General features: G+C 36.9%; 1 protein-coding gene and 1 long non-coding RNA gene across 4 annotated transcripts in view; one reads left to right on the top strand and one right to left on the bottom strand.

The window, feature by feature from the left end:
- Positions 1–1,812, bottom strand: part of LOC108175710 (uncharacterized) — a 26,634-nt gene extending 24,822 nt beyond the window's left edge. For both annotated transcript variants that reach the window (XR_007913874.2, XR_007913875.2), the window contains exon 1: positions 1,497–1,812. This is a non-coding gene — a long non-coding RNA (uncharacterized lncRNA). The remainder of the gene's footprint in view (positions 1–1,496) is intronic.
- ADAMDEC1 (ADAM like decysin 1) overlaps positions 1–17,519 on the top strand; it is a 23,959-nt gene extending 6,440 nt beyond the window's left edge. The window contains exons 3-15 of one of the 2 annotated variants that reach the window (XM_008249489.4): positions 1,812–1,924; positions 3,132–3,208; positions 3,904–3,982; positions 5,460–5,536; positions 7,019–7,205; positions 7,329–7,391; positions 9,030–9,101; positions 9,403–9,572; positions 9,889–9,970; positions 10,340–10,470; positions 11,577–11,751; positions 15,564–15,646; positions 16,824–17,519. In XM_008249489.4, coding sequence (XP_008247711.3) covers positions 1,812–1,924; positions 3,132–3,208; positions 3,904–3,982; positions 5,460–5,536; positions 7,019–7,205; positions 7,329–7,391; positions 9,030–9,101; positions 9,403–9,572; positions 9,889–9,970; positions 10,340–10,470; positions 11,577–11,751; positions 15,564–15,646; positions 16,824–16,830 — 1,316 coding nt within the window. In that variant the 3' untranslated portion in view covers positions 16,831–17,519. The remainder of the gene's footprint in view (positions 1–1,811; positions 1,925–3,131; positions 3,209–3,903; positions 3,983–5,459; positions 5,537–7,018; positions 7,206–7,328; positions 7,392–9,029; positions 9,102–9,402; positions 9,573–9,888; positions 9,971–10,339; positions 10,471–11,576; positions 11,752–15,563; positions 15,647–16,823) is intronic. The other variant, XM_070069655.1, reaches the window with a different exon arrangement.

Genomic DNA, 17,519 nt, shown 5'->3' with positions numbered 1-17,519 from the left:
ACTTGGAAAGGCCTTTGGCTCAAGAAAATTGTAATCTAGGCTGGCGCCAAGGCTCACCTGGCTAATCCTCCACCTGTGGCGCCGGCACCCGGGTTCTAGTTCCAGTTGGGGCGCTGGATTCTGTCCTGGTTGTTCCTCTTCCAGTGTAGCTCTCTGCTGGGGCCCAGGAGGGCAGTGGAGGATGGCCCAAGAGCTTGGGCCCCTGCAGCCGCATGGGAGACCAGGAGGAAGCACCTGGCTCCTGGCTTAGGATCAGCGCAGTACGCCAGCTGTGGCAGCCATTTTGAGGGGTGAACCAACGGAAGGAAGACCTTTCTCTTTGTCTCTCTCTCTCTCTCACTGTCTAACTCTGCCTGTCAAAACAAAAAGAAAAGAAAAAGAAAATTGTAATCTATTCCTAGAAAGTGAGCCTAAAGTCCAATAAGCTTACAGAAAAAGTTAACAGGTAGGAAAACAGATACTCTAGGGAGTTTTCCGAAATTGGAAATCAGTGCTAGAGTTGGTATTATATAGAGAGGTTATGAAAATTCACTCCAATTTCAAGTCCCCAATTCTTTCCACTAGTAAGATATATTCTGTTTTGATAAAAGAAAATTTACTAATAGATTTCTAGACTTCCTGTTTTAGTATGTAATGAGCCTATCTCAGGATAGCTTCATAGCAGAGCTTGCGAACTAACTAGAAGAGAATCTCAGCTTCGCTACTTTCCTTCAGATTCTCATGTATCAACCAGGTGGATAATTGCTTTGTGTCTTTAGGCTCACTCTGTCACATTAAGAAAACTGTCCCAAACACGTATGATGTATGAAATGTGAGCATTTAAACATGTCACTGACTTTTATGGGTGATTGAGCAGTTAAAAGAAAAATAGAAAATATATGCTGCCATCGTCCTGGAATGGTGTTAAATATTTTGTATATGTTACCTTATTTAAGTTTTACAATGAACTCATCACAGATAATAAATGATTCAAAGGCAACATGCCTTCTACAGGGTCATTTAGCTAGGACATAAGACTGCACCTTTTAGCTCCATGAACCATTCTTTTCCTACTGTTGGTAAATAATGGAAATCCTTCTATCTAATGTAATTTTTAAGTACATTAAGAATACTGTGTCTACAAACAGTTTTCATAATTACTCTCTGATGCTTTAAAATCTGAGAGGACAGCAAAATTTTCATTTCTTGTGAAATCTAAAGTCTTGAGAGAAAAACACTAATGAGAGAAAGAGCATTTATGATTTATTGTTATTTTGAGGAATTTAATTGCTAGTACAGTCCTGCCTAAGAATGAGGTATTATCTGCATATGAAAAAAACCTGATATTTGGAGTGAGTAGTCAAAGGGATTGCACCACACGGGTCAAAAATGCATTTTTTTAAGTAGACTCTTCAGAGAACAATCACAGGTTTGAAGAGGACTATAAGTGAAGAGGAATGCAATAAACCAAGGCAAATTCCAGGTTCCCGCGGCCCTGTTCTTATTCTAATACTTACCTTTTCTGAGTATGGGGGTCCAGAGTGTGCATACACAGAGAATATCCAAGGAATTGTTTCATCCTCTGCATGTTTTTCCACCAGGGCAGGAGAGAGCAAAAGAAAGATTTTTGTCAAAAAGCGAATAGCCTTGCTCTTGATGTTCCTTCTCTGATTGGCAATTAAGTCTTCAGTGCTCTTTGGAAAAAAAAAAAAAAAAAAAAAAAAAAAAAAAAAAAAAAAAAAAAAAAAAAAACAGCTAGGGGAAGCAAAACACAACAATTCAAAAATAAAAGTCTTTAACTCCTTTATAAAATGTTATCTCTGTTTCTCTAGCAATAGCCATAAAGCAAACTTCTGAACTAAAACTCCATGAAATAGTTCATCCTACAAAACTACACAGTTTACACAAAAGAGAGATCAACGGGCCAGAGAAGCATGGTGAAGAGGTAAGCAGTGTGCCTGACCGGGGTGGATTTTGTAATCGCAGAACAAACAATAAGGAGCCTTTCCACTCAGAGAAACAATGTCACTGTCACTGTCCAATCTACTCCCTTCATCTCGCGACGATTTATGTAGCTTCCCTTTGTCAAGAGACAGCTCAGAATTTCTCCAAAAGCTTTTACAGTAAAGCCAAAGGGAGTAAACTGCTTCACTTAATAAGAAAGGATAAAGCTGCTTGGACATTTCTCCAGGAAAGAAAGAAAAGGAGTTCAGGAGAGGCAGCCGTTACTATGGAGATGTTCCTTTCTAGCCTCACCAAACCACCTCCCCTGCCCCACACCCCGTTTCCCCGGAGAACTGCTTTTTCTCAGCGGCTTGTCATTAATGAAGAATTCAACTTAATCTTAGTAATCAAGAAGATTTTTAAATTTATTAAGTACATTAACACTTTGACTATGATATTGCTAATATTTCCTCATTTTGTAGCTTTTATCGTATTTAATTCTTAGTAGCATTTTGCCTGGTTTTCTTCAGTGTATTTTGTTTGCTTTTAAAATAAGAAAAATACATGTCTCATTACTATGCTATTGGGCCACTTGGGTTCACAGAACAGTGTACTGTACAATAAAGCAAATGATAATTTCCTGTCTTACAGATTGAAGTTAGCTTAATCTATAAGGGTTATTATAATGCAGCTGTTGTTTTTTAAAAGTCCATCTTAATGTAAAATTTGTTTTATTTTATATATTGTAAAGGCATTATATATATATATATATTTGCAATTATCCTAATATATACTATTTATATTATGGTTATTATTTTTTGAAGATTTTAGTTATTTATTTGAGAGGTAGAGTAACATACAGTGAGAGAGAGAGAGACAGAAAGATCTTCCATCTGCTGGTTCACTCCTCAAATGACCACAATGGCTGGAGCTGTATTGATCCGAAGTCAGGAACCAGGAGCTTCTCCTGGGTCTTTGACACAGATACAGGGGCCCAAGGACTTGGGCAATCTTCTACTGCTTTCCCAGGCCATAGCAGAGAGCTTTATCAGAAGAGGATCAGCTGGGACTAGAACCAGTGCCCATATGGGATTCCAGTGCCACAGGCAGAGGATTAACCTGGGCCATGGCACCAGCACCTGTGGTTATTTTTGATAGGCTTAGAAATATAAATTGTTTGATGTAATAATGTCTTTAAATATTTTTAGGAAAGATATGAATCTGAAATTAAGTATCAGATTAGATTAAATGGAGAAGAAGTCATTCTTCAGCTACAGAAAACCAAGTAAGTTGTACTTCTTAAAAATCTCATCACTGGATTGCATTAAAAGAATGTGGGGAAAAAATCTTGACACTCTATTCATTGTGGTTGTAGATAGAAGACATGAAGTATAATGAGCTTTAGATGAATTTAGTTGTTGCTAATGTTATTTAAGAAGATTTGTGCATTCCCTGCACATTATAATCAAAGTGTAAGCAAAGAGAGCTCCAAATATCAATGAAGTTCTTCCTTAACCTGAGAACATACATAGAAACTTGAATCCTTGGTGGAATTTACATTACTTTTATAAGAATATATTTCCAAGGCTGATTCAGGATTCACAGCCTTGAGATAGTTTCCAGGGGATGAGTTCTGTCGAATTAGAAGCACTTAGTAAACTCCTCTCTGTATGCAATAGTCCCTGATGACTGTAATCAAAAATCCCTCCAAAATTCTACAGGGGTTAGGTTTATAGACAGAGAATCTGCAACTGAAAAGTAACTGGGAAGATTTCTTCCCTCAGATCTAAGAATTATAACTACTGCCTTAATTTATTTCAGCAGCAGGGTTCCAATCTTGGGAGAGGATAATGGGTTAGGATGTCAACTCTTTCTTCCTGTAGACACTATTATTCCTCACTACTGAAGATCATGTCGGGGAAAAAAATCAGCCTTTATTTCCACCTTGAGTGTGTCTTGCAGCTTTCTGCTTTTCTACAGGCATCTCCTGGCACCAAACTACACTGAAACTTACTACACACCCAGAGGAGACGAAATCACCAGAAGCCCTCAGAATATGGTAATGTCTGCATGCTTTCTGGGATCTTCTACTTCATAAAATTCAGAAATCCAAAACTCAAAAAAATCATAGTGCTGGAATGTGAGGTGTTCATCTGAGACCAATGAAATGACAGATGGGAAATTACAGTTGGCTTTTAAAAGATTGTAGCAATAAGAGGTTTCCAAGTGTCACAGCCTTAGAAGGAAACAGAATTCCACTCACTCCTAAACCATTTTCTCCACAAATCAGAAATGTCTGTTGCAGCCACATGAGATTTCATGTCATAACTATTTTCTGAAGACAAATTGCTTTTTATCATTGGATCAGTAACAAAAAAATTAATATTTTTCTATTTGCTTAAATTACTGTTCTGTGTACCAATGCCATACTAGTAGTTAAATGTAGAGAATCATGGCATATACAGCAGGGAAGAATAGGAAGAGATACAAAACAGCTTAATCAAGTGGTGTTCCTAAGCTAAGAGTTTCTCAGAGCCATCTCCATGACATCCTAAACACCGTGTCCCTTAAATCAGATTAAAGCAAAGATTTTGCCACAGATGGTGCCTTGTTCCCTTCTTTCTTCATAATGTTCATTTTGTAGATACTAAACTTTTTTCCAGCATTGTCTTCAGAGGAAAATATTTGATAAATGTATTTATGCTCAAGTGTAAATGGCTAATAATGTGATAATGTAGCATATTTTCCCAAATCTTCTATAGAAAATATTTCTGATAACAGGGTTTCTTCCAAAGTATAAAAGAACCATACATGCACAGATAGAATTTCAGACCCTGAGGCAAGCCAGTTTGTTTTGAACCAGAGATTGTTGATTTACTTTTTTAGATCATTCCGCATAAGTGGCCCCTACTTTGCTGATATGGGCTTACAGCCATGTGTGGATTTGGGGGACTGCCAAAAGGATTCCTAATATATACCAATCAGAATGGAGAACTGAACCAGCTAATCTGAGGAGCTCAGGAGTGGTAGTGTGGCCTCTCGAGAATTCGAGTCTGGGAAAATGAGTGCCTCATTCTACTAATTTATGATGCACAGAGACTTTTGTACCCAGCTTGGGTACAAAATAAAATGGAAAAGCCCAATAGGAACACTGTGAAAACAAAGGGAATTGGCTAATTCAGAGAGGCAACATCTGCTTTTACCATGGGCCCTATTGGGTTTGACCTCTCTGGACTTTCCTGTGGGGTAAATTAGTGTCAGAAAAACATCTCAGCAACCAAATATGTAGTTTCTCCGTTCAGCTGTGGAGCAATTCAGAAAATCTCTGAAGTTCTCACTTTTTTTGTTTGTTTGTTTGTCTCTAGAAACTGGTTTGGCCACAGCTAGTATTTGAACTTTCCTATGTAAATGTGATGGCAGTTTTATCCACAATTCTGATTTATAATATTAATAATAATAATGCATATATTTGTATAACACACACATAGAGAAAAAGCGAGAGAGAGAGAGACCATAATTTCTTTTTCCTACTCCAGGAACACTGTTACTATGAAGGACGCATCCTAAATGAGAAGAGTTCTGTTGCCAGCATCAGTACCTGTGATGGGCTGAGGTGAGAACCACTATCAAAACAAGTAAAGAGCAAGCATCATTTTGTTAGGTCTGAAGATTATATCCTATTACTTTGGTAAATTTTCTCCATCACTAAAATGCTGAATTTCAGTGTTGAAAGGGGAGAACAAAGAATTACGCTGACAATAATTTAGAATGCACTGCTCTAAGAGAAGTCAGGTCTAGTTATGCTTAACCAAGAGTTTTAGACATGGGACACTGAGGGTATCTGGGTCAGTTTCCAAGCATATCTACCCCAACCTTTGAAGTAATTGTATTTTATTACTCAGTGATTCTACCCTGTAAATGTTCAGTTGAGCTTAATCGTTAAAATTGCCTGTGTTTCTGTTTACACTGGTAGTCCTTGCCAATTCTGGAAAATTTGGAAATAAAAAAAGCAGAAATAAGAAAATAACAACTACCACATAATTTAGCACTGAGTGATTTCTATTACTAATGTTTTGTCATGTTTGCACCTTTTATTCGTATAGGCAAATATATATATTTTACCTGATTGAAATATGGAATAAAATGTATAAGTATTCTTCCAAAATGGTTTGTATTTAACAAATGTCCCAAGTCTTCCCTATATCATAAAATACGTTTTATTTTATTTATTTAAAAGGCAGAGTTACAGAAAGAAAGGGAGAGAGAGAAAAAGAGGTCTTCCATCCACTGGTTCACTCCCCAAATCACTGCAACAGCTGGGGATGGGCCCGGCTGAAGCCAGGAGCTGGGAGCTTCTTCCAGGTCTCCCATGTAGAATGCAGGGGCCCAAACACTTGGGCCATCTTCTGTTGTTTTCCCAGGCACATTAGCAGGAAACAGAAAGACAGGGCTCCCGTCTGCTCATTCGCTCCCTAAATATCCACAAAGGCTGGGGCTGGGCTGGGGCCAAAGCAGGGAGCTGGGAACTCAACCTAGCACTCCATGTGGATTGCAAAGATCTGATTCTTTGCATTATGACTGCTGTCCCCCAGCATCTGCGTTATCAGGAAGCTGAAGTCATTGGCTGGAGCCTGGTCTCAAAGCCAAGTTCCTCAGTGTGGAATATGGGCATTACAACTGCTAAGCAAAAAAGATGGATTCTTTCAACTACTACTAGTCCTAACTAAGTTATCACACAGGCTTACCTACTAATCGCTCTTCTTCTCTTCTGGGCTTCTTGTTATCTGAATATTCCTATATTGTTTTTCTCATTATATTCCTAAGTTCTGCCAAAAAATATCTGCTAAATGGATAAATAAGCAATGGAAAAATATTTAACAAGCTTGTGTTGCAATCCCAAATTTGTCTTTGTAATTCTTGTTCTGAATTTTCTGAGTACATAGGTTAGGCTTCAAATTATGACAAATATCAATTATAACAAATTTGTGAGAGATAGTGCAAAGGCCTATGAGCAAAGGCTGTATGTGTGAGACTGGGGCGGAGGGAGGTGTCGACCCCTTCTGAGCACTGAAACTCAAGTGTCTGTACCTCACAGAGGATACTTCACACATCGTGGTCAAAGATACCTGATAAAGCCCCTGAAAAGCACAGATCAGAAAGAACATGCTATCCTTACATATGACCGAGAGGAACTGCACCCAGCAAATCACACATGCGGTGTGAGACATGTTGGCAGGAAGCGAGGTCGTGTTCGAATCTCTAGGTCACCCAAAAGTACAGAGGTAAGCAGAGTTTTATTTATTTGCGGTTCTAATTTCTCCCTGGGGAAAAGAAATCTCTTTGTAAGCTTTTGGATAGTTCAGGATAAAGTTAAATTTAATCATGTTCTCTTATCCTTTATAAAGCAAGAAGACTTTCTTCAGGCACAAAAATACCTTGACCTGTTTTTGGTGCTGGATAATGCCTTTGTGAGTATGAAATGTGTGAACCCTTGGCTGGTTTAGTCCATTTTTAAGTTGACTTATCAAGTTAAAGCAAGCAGAGAATCTTTCTTGTTAATAAGGCAGTTTGTCCACATGATTGTCTTGTCAATTCTACCTGCCTGTCAGCGATGTTTTCAATCCTTTCTTCCACTTAATGTCTACCTGTCACCAAATAAATATTCAGAACTAGCAATATACCAGGGGACTTCAAAATACTCAAAATATAATCAAAATGTATTTGTTTCTATGCATAACTTTTTAAAGATTTATTTATTTTATTTGAAAAGCAGAGTTACAGAGAGGCAGAGGCAGAGAGAGAGAGGTCTTTCATCAGCTAGTTCACTCCCCAGAGGCCCACAATGGCTGGAGCTGTGCCAATCTGAAGCCAGGAGCAACGAGCTTTCCCTGGGTCTCCCATGTGGGTGCAGGGGCCCAAGCACTTGGGCCATCTTCTACTGCTTTCCCAGGCCATAGCAGAGAGTGGGATCGGAAGTGGAGCAGCCAGGACTCGAACCAGCACCAATATGGGTGCACTGTAGATGGCGGCTTTACCCACTATGCCGCAGAATCGGCCCCTTATGCATAGCTTTTAATAATATATATTAAAAATAATATATATTTTAGGGGCCGGCGCCGCAGCTCACTAGGCTAATCCTCCGCCTTGCGGCGCCCGCACACCAGGTTCTAGTCCCGGTCGGGGCGCCGGATTCTGTCCCGGTTGCCCCTCTTCCAGGCCAGCCCTCTGCTGTGGCCAGGGAGTGCAGTGGAGGATGGCCCAGGTGCTTGGGCCCTGCACCCACATGGGAGACCAGGATAAGTACCTGGCTCCTGGCTCCTGCCACCGGATCGGCGCGGTGCGCTGGCCACAGCGTGCCAGCCGCGGCGGCCATTGGAGGGTGAATCAACGGCAAAGGAAGACCTTTCTCTCTGTCTCTCTCTCTCACTGTCCACTCTGCCTGTCAAAAAAAAAATAATAATAATATATATTTTATAATAATGTCATTTCCCATGACATTTTGAAGACCCCTTGTAGGTATGGATTTCCAAATGTTCTTGCAACAACAAATCTTATCTCTTAATTTCAGTTTCCATGAACTTTTTATAGTTCCCTCACAGTTGATAACAGAGTCATAGGAAATCAATTAACTATAGAAATTAACAGAATGGCTTATTAAATATTTTAGCATTACAATATTAATGTACCTAGTATAAATATTATATAAATTTAGAATAGGCAGAAAGTATATATATTTATAACTTAAAATGTATATTTATATATAGGAAAACTACTAGAATTTACTTGTTTACCTAGAAAATATTGTCCTATAAACAAGTTTTAATAATTGAATTGGCTTAAAAATTTAAATTATTAATTTGGCTTATTCAACTGAAAACTAAAAAACACTGAAATTTTATATGAATGTCTCACTTTTCTTGTATCAAAGCACTCTTTTATTTAAAAGAGAATTGTGAAAACAGAATTTTCATAATGTAGGCATGGAATGAGTAGATATCAATTATATTAACACGTATAATTTTCTTGAAATGTGAAATTCTATACCCCATCAGCTTTCTCACTTTGATTTGCTATTTCAATTATGCTTTGTGTTTTGTATTTTACAGTATAAGATCTATGAGGGAAATCTAACCCGGATGAGAAGTTTTGTATTTGATGTTGTGAACCTACTCAATGTGGTAAGATATTGGTTGTGTAAACATGTTTTCATGGTGAGCCTCAAGCTTCCCTGTGATTTCAACAGTCAGGATCACAGTGCCCTATGGCCAGCAGTTCTGGTACATTTTAGCAGGATAAAGCTCAGCATCAAGGTAAAACGAGACACATCAAAACAAAGGCAATTCGTAGCATTTCTATTTTCAAAATGGAAATTTATCATTTGTAGTCTGTTAGTCAGTCCATCACTTGTGGTCAGCCAAAACTCTAAAACACTAAAAGAGATAGTAAACATTTTCATGAAGAAAAATGCTTTTTCCACAGATTTTCGAAACCATAGATGTTAAAGTGGCCTTGGTAGGCATGGAAGTCTGGTCTGATAGTGATAAGATAAAAGTGGAACCCAGCATAGGCACCACGTTTAACAACTTCCTGAGATGGCATCAATCTAACCTGGGGAAAAAGATGATCCATGACCACGCTCAGCTTCTCAGGTGAGCACATACAGATACCTGGCCAGGTCCCTGTGTAGGCAGAATCTTACCTCCTCAATCAGATGTCAAGTGCCTGATATTCTGCCATTAGCAATTCACTTTTGAGATTATTGAAGGTCCATATCAGATCAATAAAGTGAGCTCCCAGATGTGAGATAACCAGCTAGGATCAGTGTAATGCTCTGGGATAATAGACGCTTTTCTGGAGTTTGATGAATAGAAAAGGGCTCAGTAGGCAAGGGTCATCTACAGCATAACAAAAAGTAATTGTTGTAAAGACTCAGAGTGTGACCATGTGTCTGTCACTTTCATGCAGTGGAGCTGCCTTCAGCAACCGACGTGTTGGGATGGCAGCATCAAATTCCCTGTGTTCCCCGTCTTCTGTTGCTGTTATTGAGGTTTGTAAGCTTGTGGTCAGTCTCCCTGTGATTCTGTATCCTCTATGAATAATGCTATATACAGAGTTGCCACAGTAGGGATGTGGAAAATTAATTGACAAATATTCTTTACTGCCTGGTTCGCTTGGAAACTTAGTAAATTAATTTAATAAATATTTATTGAGCACTGATACTGTGATTGCATTCATAGACCCTAGTCACTTCAAATGTTCACTCAACATCTTGTAATAAGTAAAGGCAGGCAAAAGAGCTTAATGATTTATTATTTTTCATCTCTCAAGCTATGTATGTAAATACTATACATGGGCAAAAATTGAGAAATAACCAAATAAAATAAGAAGTGATAGAGGTTTCTATTTTTTCCCCCAGGCTGGAAAAAAGAATAATGTAGCTCTTGTGGGAGTGATGTCGCATGAGTTGGGACATGTACTTGGTATGCCTGATATTCCATATTACACCAAGTGTCCCTCCGGCAGTTGTGTTATGAATCAGTATCTGAGGTGAGACTATGTCACTCTGGAGAAAAATCATTTCCAACACTTCAATTTCAATAATGCAGATGCAGTCTATATATATATATATATATATATATATATATGGTAGATGGATATATTTTCAACCAAAGACTGTGTACCCTGTTAGTTCAAACTCCAGTCTCTTTGTGCATAGTTTTTTTTTCTTTTTATCAGTTATAAGGATTGCTTCTTTAAGATTTCCAAATATGCCAACATGGAGTTTATAAGTATGGTGACCTTATTATTTTAATTTAAAATAATGTGTCTTGATTGATATCACAATCTCTAAAAATATTAACCTATTAAGGTGCCAACAGTATCTTCATATATCTCTATCATCAATCAGCAAATCAGTCCATTTTGTATACTTATTAATTACCTGTTAATGTTGGGTGTTGTGCAAGGACTGGGAATAGAAAACTGAATAAAACACATTCATAACTGTTGTCATTTAAGATGGTACAAATACACACAGGAATATAAATTATTCCAGTTCTACAACTGGATATGTAGGAATAATATTTCTTTCTTTCTTTTTTTTTTTTTTTTTTTTTTTTTTTTTTTTTTTTTTGACAGGCAGAGTGAACAGTGAGAGAGAGAGAGACAGAGAGAAAGGTCTTCCTTTTGCCATTGGTTCACCCTCCAATGGCCGCCACGGCTGGCGCGCTGCAGCCGGCGCACCGCGCTGATCCAAAGCCAGGAGCCAGGTGCTTCTCCTGGTCTCCCATGGGGTGCAGGGCCCAAGCACTTGGGCCATCCTCCACTGCACTCCCTGGCCACAGCAGAGAGCTGGCCTGGAAGAGGGGCAACCGGGACAGAATCTGGCGCCCCGACCAGGCCTAGAACCCGGTGTGCCAGCGCCGCTAGGCAGAGGATTAGCCTAGTGAGCCGCGGTGCCAGCCAGGAAGAATATTTCTAATTAGCATAATGTGTATGTTTGATAACCCACTATATATAATACAGTACAGTCCTGAAATTACTAAATTTGGAATTACTGATGAACCTGTTAGATAAGTCAGATTCTCATGCTGATCACACACAAGTAACCATACTTTATGCCATGCTGTTCCTGAGTTTTCTTCTGTTTACAGTTCAAAATTCCCAAAGGATTTCAGTACTACCTGCCGCTCACATTTTCAAGAATACCTTTTATCTCGAAAACCGAAGTGCCTACTGGAATCATCAGTTTCTAAAAATATAACAAAACCAGTGTGTGGGAACCAACTTCTGGAAGTGGGAGAAGAATGTGACTGTGGCTCTCCTAAGGTATGAAATTCAGAACTTAGAGTTACTGGGACAGAGGAATTCTGTACTTTTACTTTTCAATTTTATTGAAAATGCTCTTCTGAAAATTTTTTCCAAAGAAAAACTTAACATCATAGTAAGAAACAGATTTGTACTTCTGTTTTTGCTACTGATTTTACTCATCTTTTTAAAGATATTTCAAAAGCCAGGATATATTGTGACATGATTATATAAATTTGAATGTAAGGAAGTATATAATTATTACATGTGTAGACATAAATTTGGGATGTCCTAAAAATTTCTATATTGCATAATGATATAGTTGATCATTTGTTGAACAGTAACAATTACAGATCTAGAAATAAGTCCTTTATATAGAGTTGGCCTTTTCTTCTCAAGATCCATTGTGTAAACCAGAAAGCAAATGAAACAGAGATGAAGGAGATACAAACATCACATAAACCTGTAGACATGGGTTATTAACATAGAACATTTAAGGTCATTACCATGACTTTTGGAATCTTTGTAAAATACAACTCCTTAAAGGCAGCCTCATAGTTTAAAGAATGGTTTTGGTAGAATGTTCACTACAATTCCATATTAGGCTTCTAAAATAGAATCACATTTTATGAGTAGGTTTCTTTTAGTTTTAAGACAAAATAGTAGTTAATACTTGAAGAGATGTATATGCATCCAACAATCTGCAAAATATTTTTATATAAAACATCTTTATTAAATCTACAAAATAGGTATTGGCATGATCTCAATTTAGAGAAGAAATGTGGTCAGAAAAGTTAAGTAACTAGTTCTAAGGGTACAAAGCTAGGTATTGGGGATTGAAAACCAGAATTGACCCCCTACTTTAGATAACTGTGTGGCAGTGGAGACATCTCATCTAGACCTTACTCAGTTTATTCAGCAATGTTAAGCTGTTAGCTTACATAAGAATATCGTATAGTGCAATAATTTTTGAAGAATGCTGCAAATTCTCTTAATTAGATGAGGTGTGGAATTTTACAAGTGCTTTTACTTTTATAATAAAAATTTGTGTTTATTCCTTTCCAACATATTTGTTTTGGTTTCTTGGGTGGAAGACAATTGAAGTACTTCTAGTTTTAATGGGTAAATGGCATGTATTTGATGTGTATTGACAAAAACAGAGAGAGAAAAGGGGATTTGGAGAAGAATAGAGAGAAAAGGGGAAGAAGAAATAGAGTCTGTATGAAATCTAACATTCTTAAAGTGTATCTGTCAACTTTCGTATTGCTTCTACACCTTACTGATTTTCTTTTTATGTGACTGAATAAAGCTGGAGTAATCAGATTTATGAACAACTACATTTTAACTATTTTTCCTTATGCATAAAGTAATATATGTACTTTATGTAGTACATTTTACTGAATAATTATATTTCCAATAGATTTGATATGAAATTAAGTTTTCCTATGCCTATATTTACATCTTTTAAAATAGTCATCATAATTATCTGCTACATATTTCTTACAAGCATCACACTATTTTGTTGATTGTAATTTTACAAAGCATTTTTGTGGCAAATCTCTTCATATTTTTTGTGCTTTGGAGCTATTTTTGCAAAAATTACATAGCAATTCAATATTCATATAACTTTTAAAAATCTGTTTTTCCCCCCAAAACAACTGAGATTCAATTGGAATGCACTGAATATTTTTTTCTGAAGGCCACTGACAATTTCACAATATTAAATACATCCTAAAACACAAGTTGCCTTAAACATTTCTCAGGAAAATTATATGTAAAGATCTTTAAGTAGTTTTCTCACATTTTGAAAGTTTTCTCTGAAGTATTTCCCTACTTTTCTTCATGCTTTGTGTGTACTATTTTCTCTTTTATTTTAGGCTCTAATTTATTATTACTATGTTTGATGCATTTTAAAATTATCTTAAACAGCTATCTTAGGGACTTGTCAAGTATTTTTTAAGTTGATTCTGTCTTTTTGGGTAGCAAATTGTAGCACAAATAAATAATGAAAATATGATTTATACTTTTCAATTACTATACTTTCATATCTTTTCCATAGCTCATGGTATCTGTTGGATTTTCTATGTGAATATAGAATATAAATAATGCTTGTCTTATCCTTTATTTTATTGGATATATATTTACTATCTGCCATATTGTGTTTTTTAAAATCACCCCAATACAGCATCCTGTTCATAGTTTACTTGCTGTGTGCTTAAACAGTTCCATAATGACTGCGGCACTTCTACCAAATAATTTTTATCATTCATCACAATAGCATTATTTGTTTCCTCCTCTTCCTAGGTTTCTTAATGTGCTGGATTTATATTACTTTATTTTAAACAGTAAAGAAATCCTTGCATTTTTAGTGGAAAATTTCACATAGTTGTTATGTAGTTATTATTTAGTTATTAATTGTTATGTAGTTCTTAGTAATAAACAGGGTTTTAACTAGTATTTTACTCAAGGTTTTGCATTTATATTCAAAAAGGGAAACTGCGTGTGTTCTTTACTACTCTTCCTATAAGACATGCAAATTGGTAAACTGAATTAGGTATTTTTAAAATTTTTCTCTATTTTCAAACAGTTTAAGTAGTATAGAACTATTTGTGAGGGTTTTTTTTTTTTTTTTTTTTTTTTTTTTTTTTTTAGTGGAGAATCAGAATTTATATGGACAGTTGCAGAATTAACACTGAGGCAATATTTATGTGATAATTGCATGGAACTGCCATTTGGATTCAAACTGATTATATATAAAGCAGTAATGCTACACTGATATCACAGACACCAACTGTTTGCCAAGGACTAATTAGGTCACATAGTTTGCTAGAAGTAAAAATATTGTGAACGTGTATATTTGTGAGGTTTTAAAGTAATTTACATGTAATATCTTCTAGACTAAATTTACTTGAGACAATACTTGGATAATTCTATTTTAGGCCTTTAAAAAAAGACTCATTTATTTGAAAAGCAGAATTATAGAAGGAGAGAGACAGGGAGACAGCCTGAGAGAAAGAGAGAGATCTTTCATTCTCTGGTTCACTCCCCAAATGGCTGCAACGCCCAAAGCTGGGCCAGTCCAAAGCCAGGAGCCAGGAGCTTCTTCTGGGTCTCCTACATGGGTGCAAGGGATCAAGCACGTGGGGTGTCCTCCACTGTTTGCCCAGGTGCATTAGCAGGGAGCTGGGTTAGAAGTAAAGCAGCTGGGACTCGAATCAACACACATATGAGTTAACAGCATCATAAGTTGTGGCTTTACTGGCTATGCCACAGCGACGGCCCCTATTTTGGGCCTATTAAAGGTAGTTATTATTGCTCAAAGCATTTTTTTTTTCCTATCGAGTTTTCTGCATCATTTCTACTGGAATTTGAATAGAAGAGTAATTTAGTGTAGAATGAGAAATTTCAGGGGCTGGTGCCATTGGCGCAGTAGGTTAATCCTCTGCCTGCGGCACCAGTTCTAGTCCCAGCTGCTCCTCTTCCAATCCAGCTCTCTGCTGTGGCCTGAGAAAGCAGTAGAAGATGGCCCAGGTGCTTGGGCACATGCAGCCACATGGGAGATGGGAGGAAGCTCCTGGCTCCTGGCTTCGGATCAGCGCAGCTCCAGCCGTTGTGGCCATTTGGGGAGTAAACCAACAGATGGAAGACCTTTCTCTCTGTCTCTTCTTTTTTACTGTCTATAACTCTACTTCTCAAAAAAATTTAAAAAAAAAATCTTTAAAAAAAAAGAAATTTCATTACCATCTTGTACCAGAATTCAGTTTGTTTACTCTATGAGAAGATATTCTGAACCTACTTTCACTGTAATGTGTGCGTTTGTGTGTTCTTTGAAGGAATGTGCCAGTCCTTGCTGTGAGGCTGTGACCTGTAAATTCAAACCTGGAATCGATTGCGGAGACACTAAAAAGCATATCATGTAAGATCTTTCTTTTCAGTTTTCTAACATTTTCTCACTTTCATATCTGAAGAGGATGTGCCACTGAATTATATGGCACACTAAAACACCATTTGTTTTATATTTTTAAAGTGACAATTTTAGTCAGAAAAAAAACAAGCATATGAACCTAACTCAGAAGTGTATGGATATACACACAGTAGTGAGAAGGTGGTTTCTTTGATATCTGGAGATTAGGACTGCCAAAATCTGTGCTAAACATCCCCTAACTTCCTGTTAGATAGGAATCAACTTAATACAAACTAAGTTGAGAAAAACAAAAGTGCACTTTTTTGTTAAAAAAAAAAAGTCTTAATTGATGCAGATGCTTCATTCTTGGTTAACAGCTGAGAGTTGTGATGTGTAAGAATATCCATACCATTGAAGAACAAGCTAGAATATCCATACCATTGAAGAACATGCTGTGAGACTCCATGACTTCATTCCTTTTAAATTGTCTCAATGAGTTATAAACCAGGCATTATTTTTGTGTCTTAAACAATCCAACATGAATTAGGCTAGGGAATCTAATTGCTTGATGTATAGTGTTTGTTTCTGAATACAAAATAATTCCAGAATATAAAAATACCAATAACAATACCTAAAATCATAAAGAGGGAAGATATTCAGGGTATGTCATCCAGAAGGAATTATTCTTTTTCTCCCTGCCCTGAATCTTTTGTGGAGCTGAACTACAGAGAAAGCACAAAGAACAATATTGACCCAAATACCATGCTTGTTGGGAAGGAACAGCAAAGCCAAAACATGCATCATTTAATAAGGGCTGGATGCAATGTCACTCTGCAGGGAATTCTAGAAACCGTGCCCAGGCCAGTACCAGGGCATCTAAAAAAAGCCATTTATTTCTTTAGAGGCTTGAAAACAGCTAGACATGCCCATTACTCTGTAAGATAGGCAGTTTTGAATGCTGGGAGAAAACTGAACTTATATGGATAACATATATTTTAGTTTTAGTTCTGCCCAAAACTAATCGTGAGACTTTAAGCCAAGTTATTTTGTTCATTTTTTCACCTGTAAAATGAAAGTAAAGATACTGTCTCTCATTAGATATGTTATTATTATTTAACTTAGAAAAGTTGTTATTATTATATCATTTATAATAACCCTGGATTCCAAACTTTATTTTCCTTTTATTCAGAAAATGAGTCAAAAAGTCTACTTCAATGAGATGCAGCCTGGCCAAGACAACTCTCAAGAACGCTAGCTATGCTAAGAATCTTGCATATTTTCGCCTTTGTACACTTGTACTTCTTTTTCACATGTCATTCTACATTCCATATTTTTATCAGGTATCTGATACATAAATATACTTAGAACAGTTGTCTTTTTTATAAGGCCTTATCATACTATAATGTATTTTCAAGGACCACGAAGTTTTGGCATAGCTCTGCTCTTTAGAAAACAAAAGAAATTGGCCTTTGACCAAAGCACCTAAAAATATACCCCTGAATTATTCGGAGTCCAGAATTGTAAATTGGAAGGAACTTGCACTGTAACCCCACTTTCATTTTATTAGTAGCCTGTGAAAAAATAAAAACACTTGCAGAGGGAAGGCATTGGTGGCAGAAAGGCAATAGGATCCTGGCTTTGTGTTATGTTCAGTGATCACCTTGCCTGCTTCTTGCAAGTTGGCATTCTTTTGTCATGTCAAGATTAATTAACTGTAAACACTGTTCCCCTTTGTGTTATCCTTTGCACATTTTTCACATCACATATAAGGTATGTTTTGAGAAGTGTATACTGCTTACTTTCTTAATGGACCCAGCCAGAAAGGCTTCCTTCATCTGTCAACTTACCAAGCCATTAATGCCAATAAAAATACAAGTTCTTTAGA

The sequence above is a fragment of the Oryctolagus cuniculus genome, chromosome 2, assembly GCF_964237555.1.
Source record: "Oryctolagus cuniculus chromosome 2, mOryCun1.1, whole genome shotgun sequence".
In the NCBI taxonomy this organism is placed as follows: domain Eukaryota; kingdom Metazoa; phylum Chordata; class Mammalia; order Lagomorpha; family Leporidae; genus Oryctolagus; species Oryctolagus cuniculus.
The sequence above is the reverse complement of the archived record's forward strand: the minus strand, read 5'-3'. Positions and strand labels throughout refer to the sequence as shown.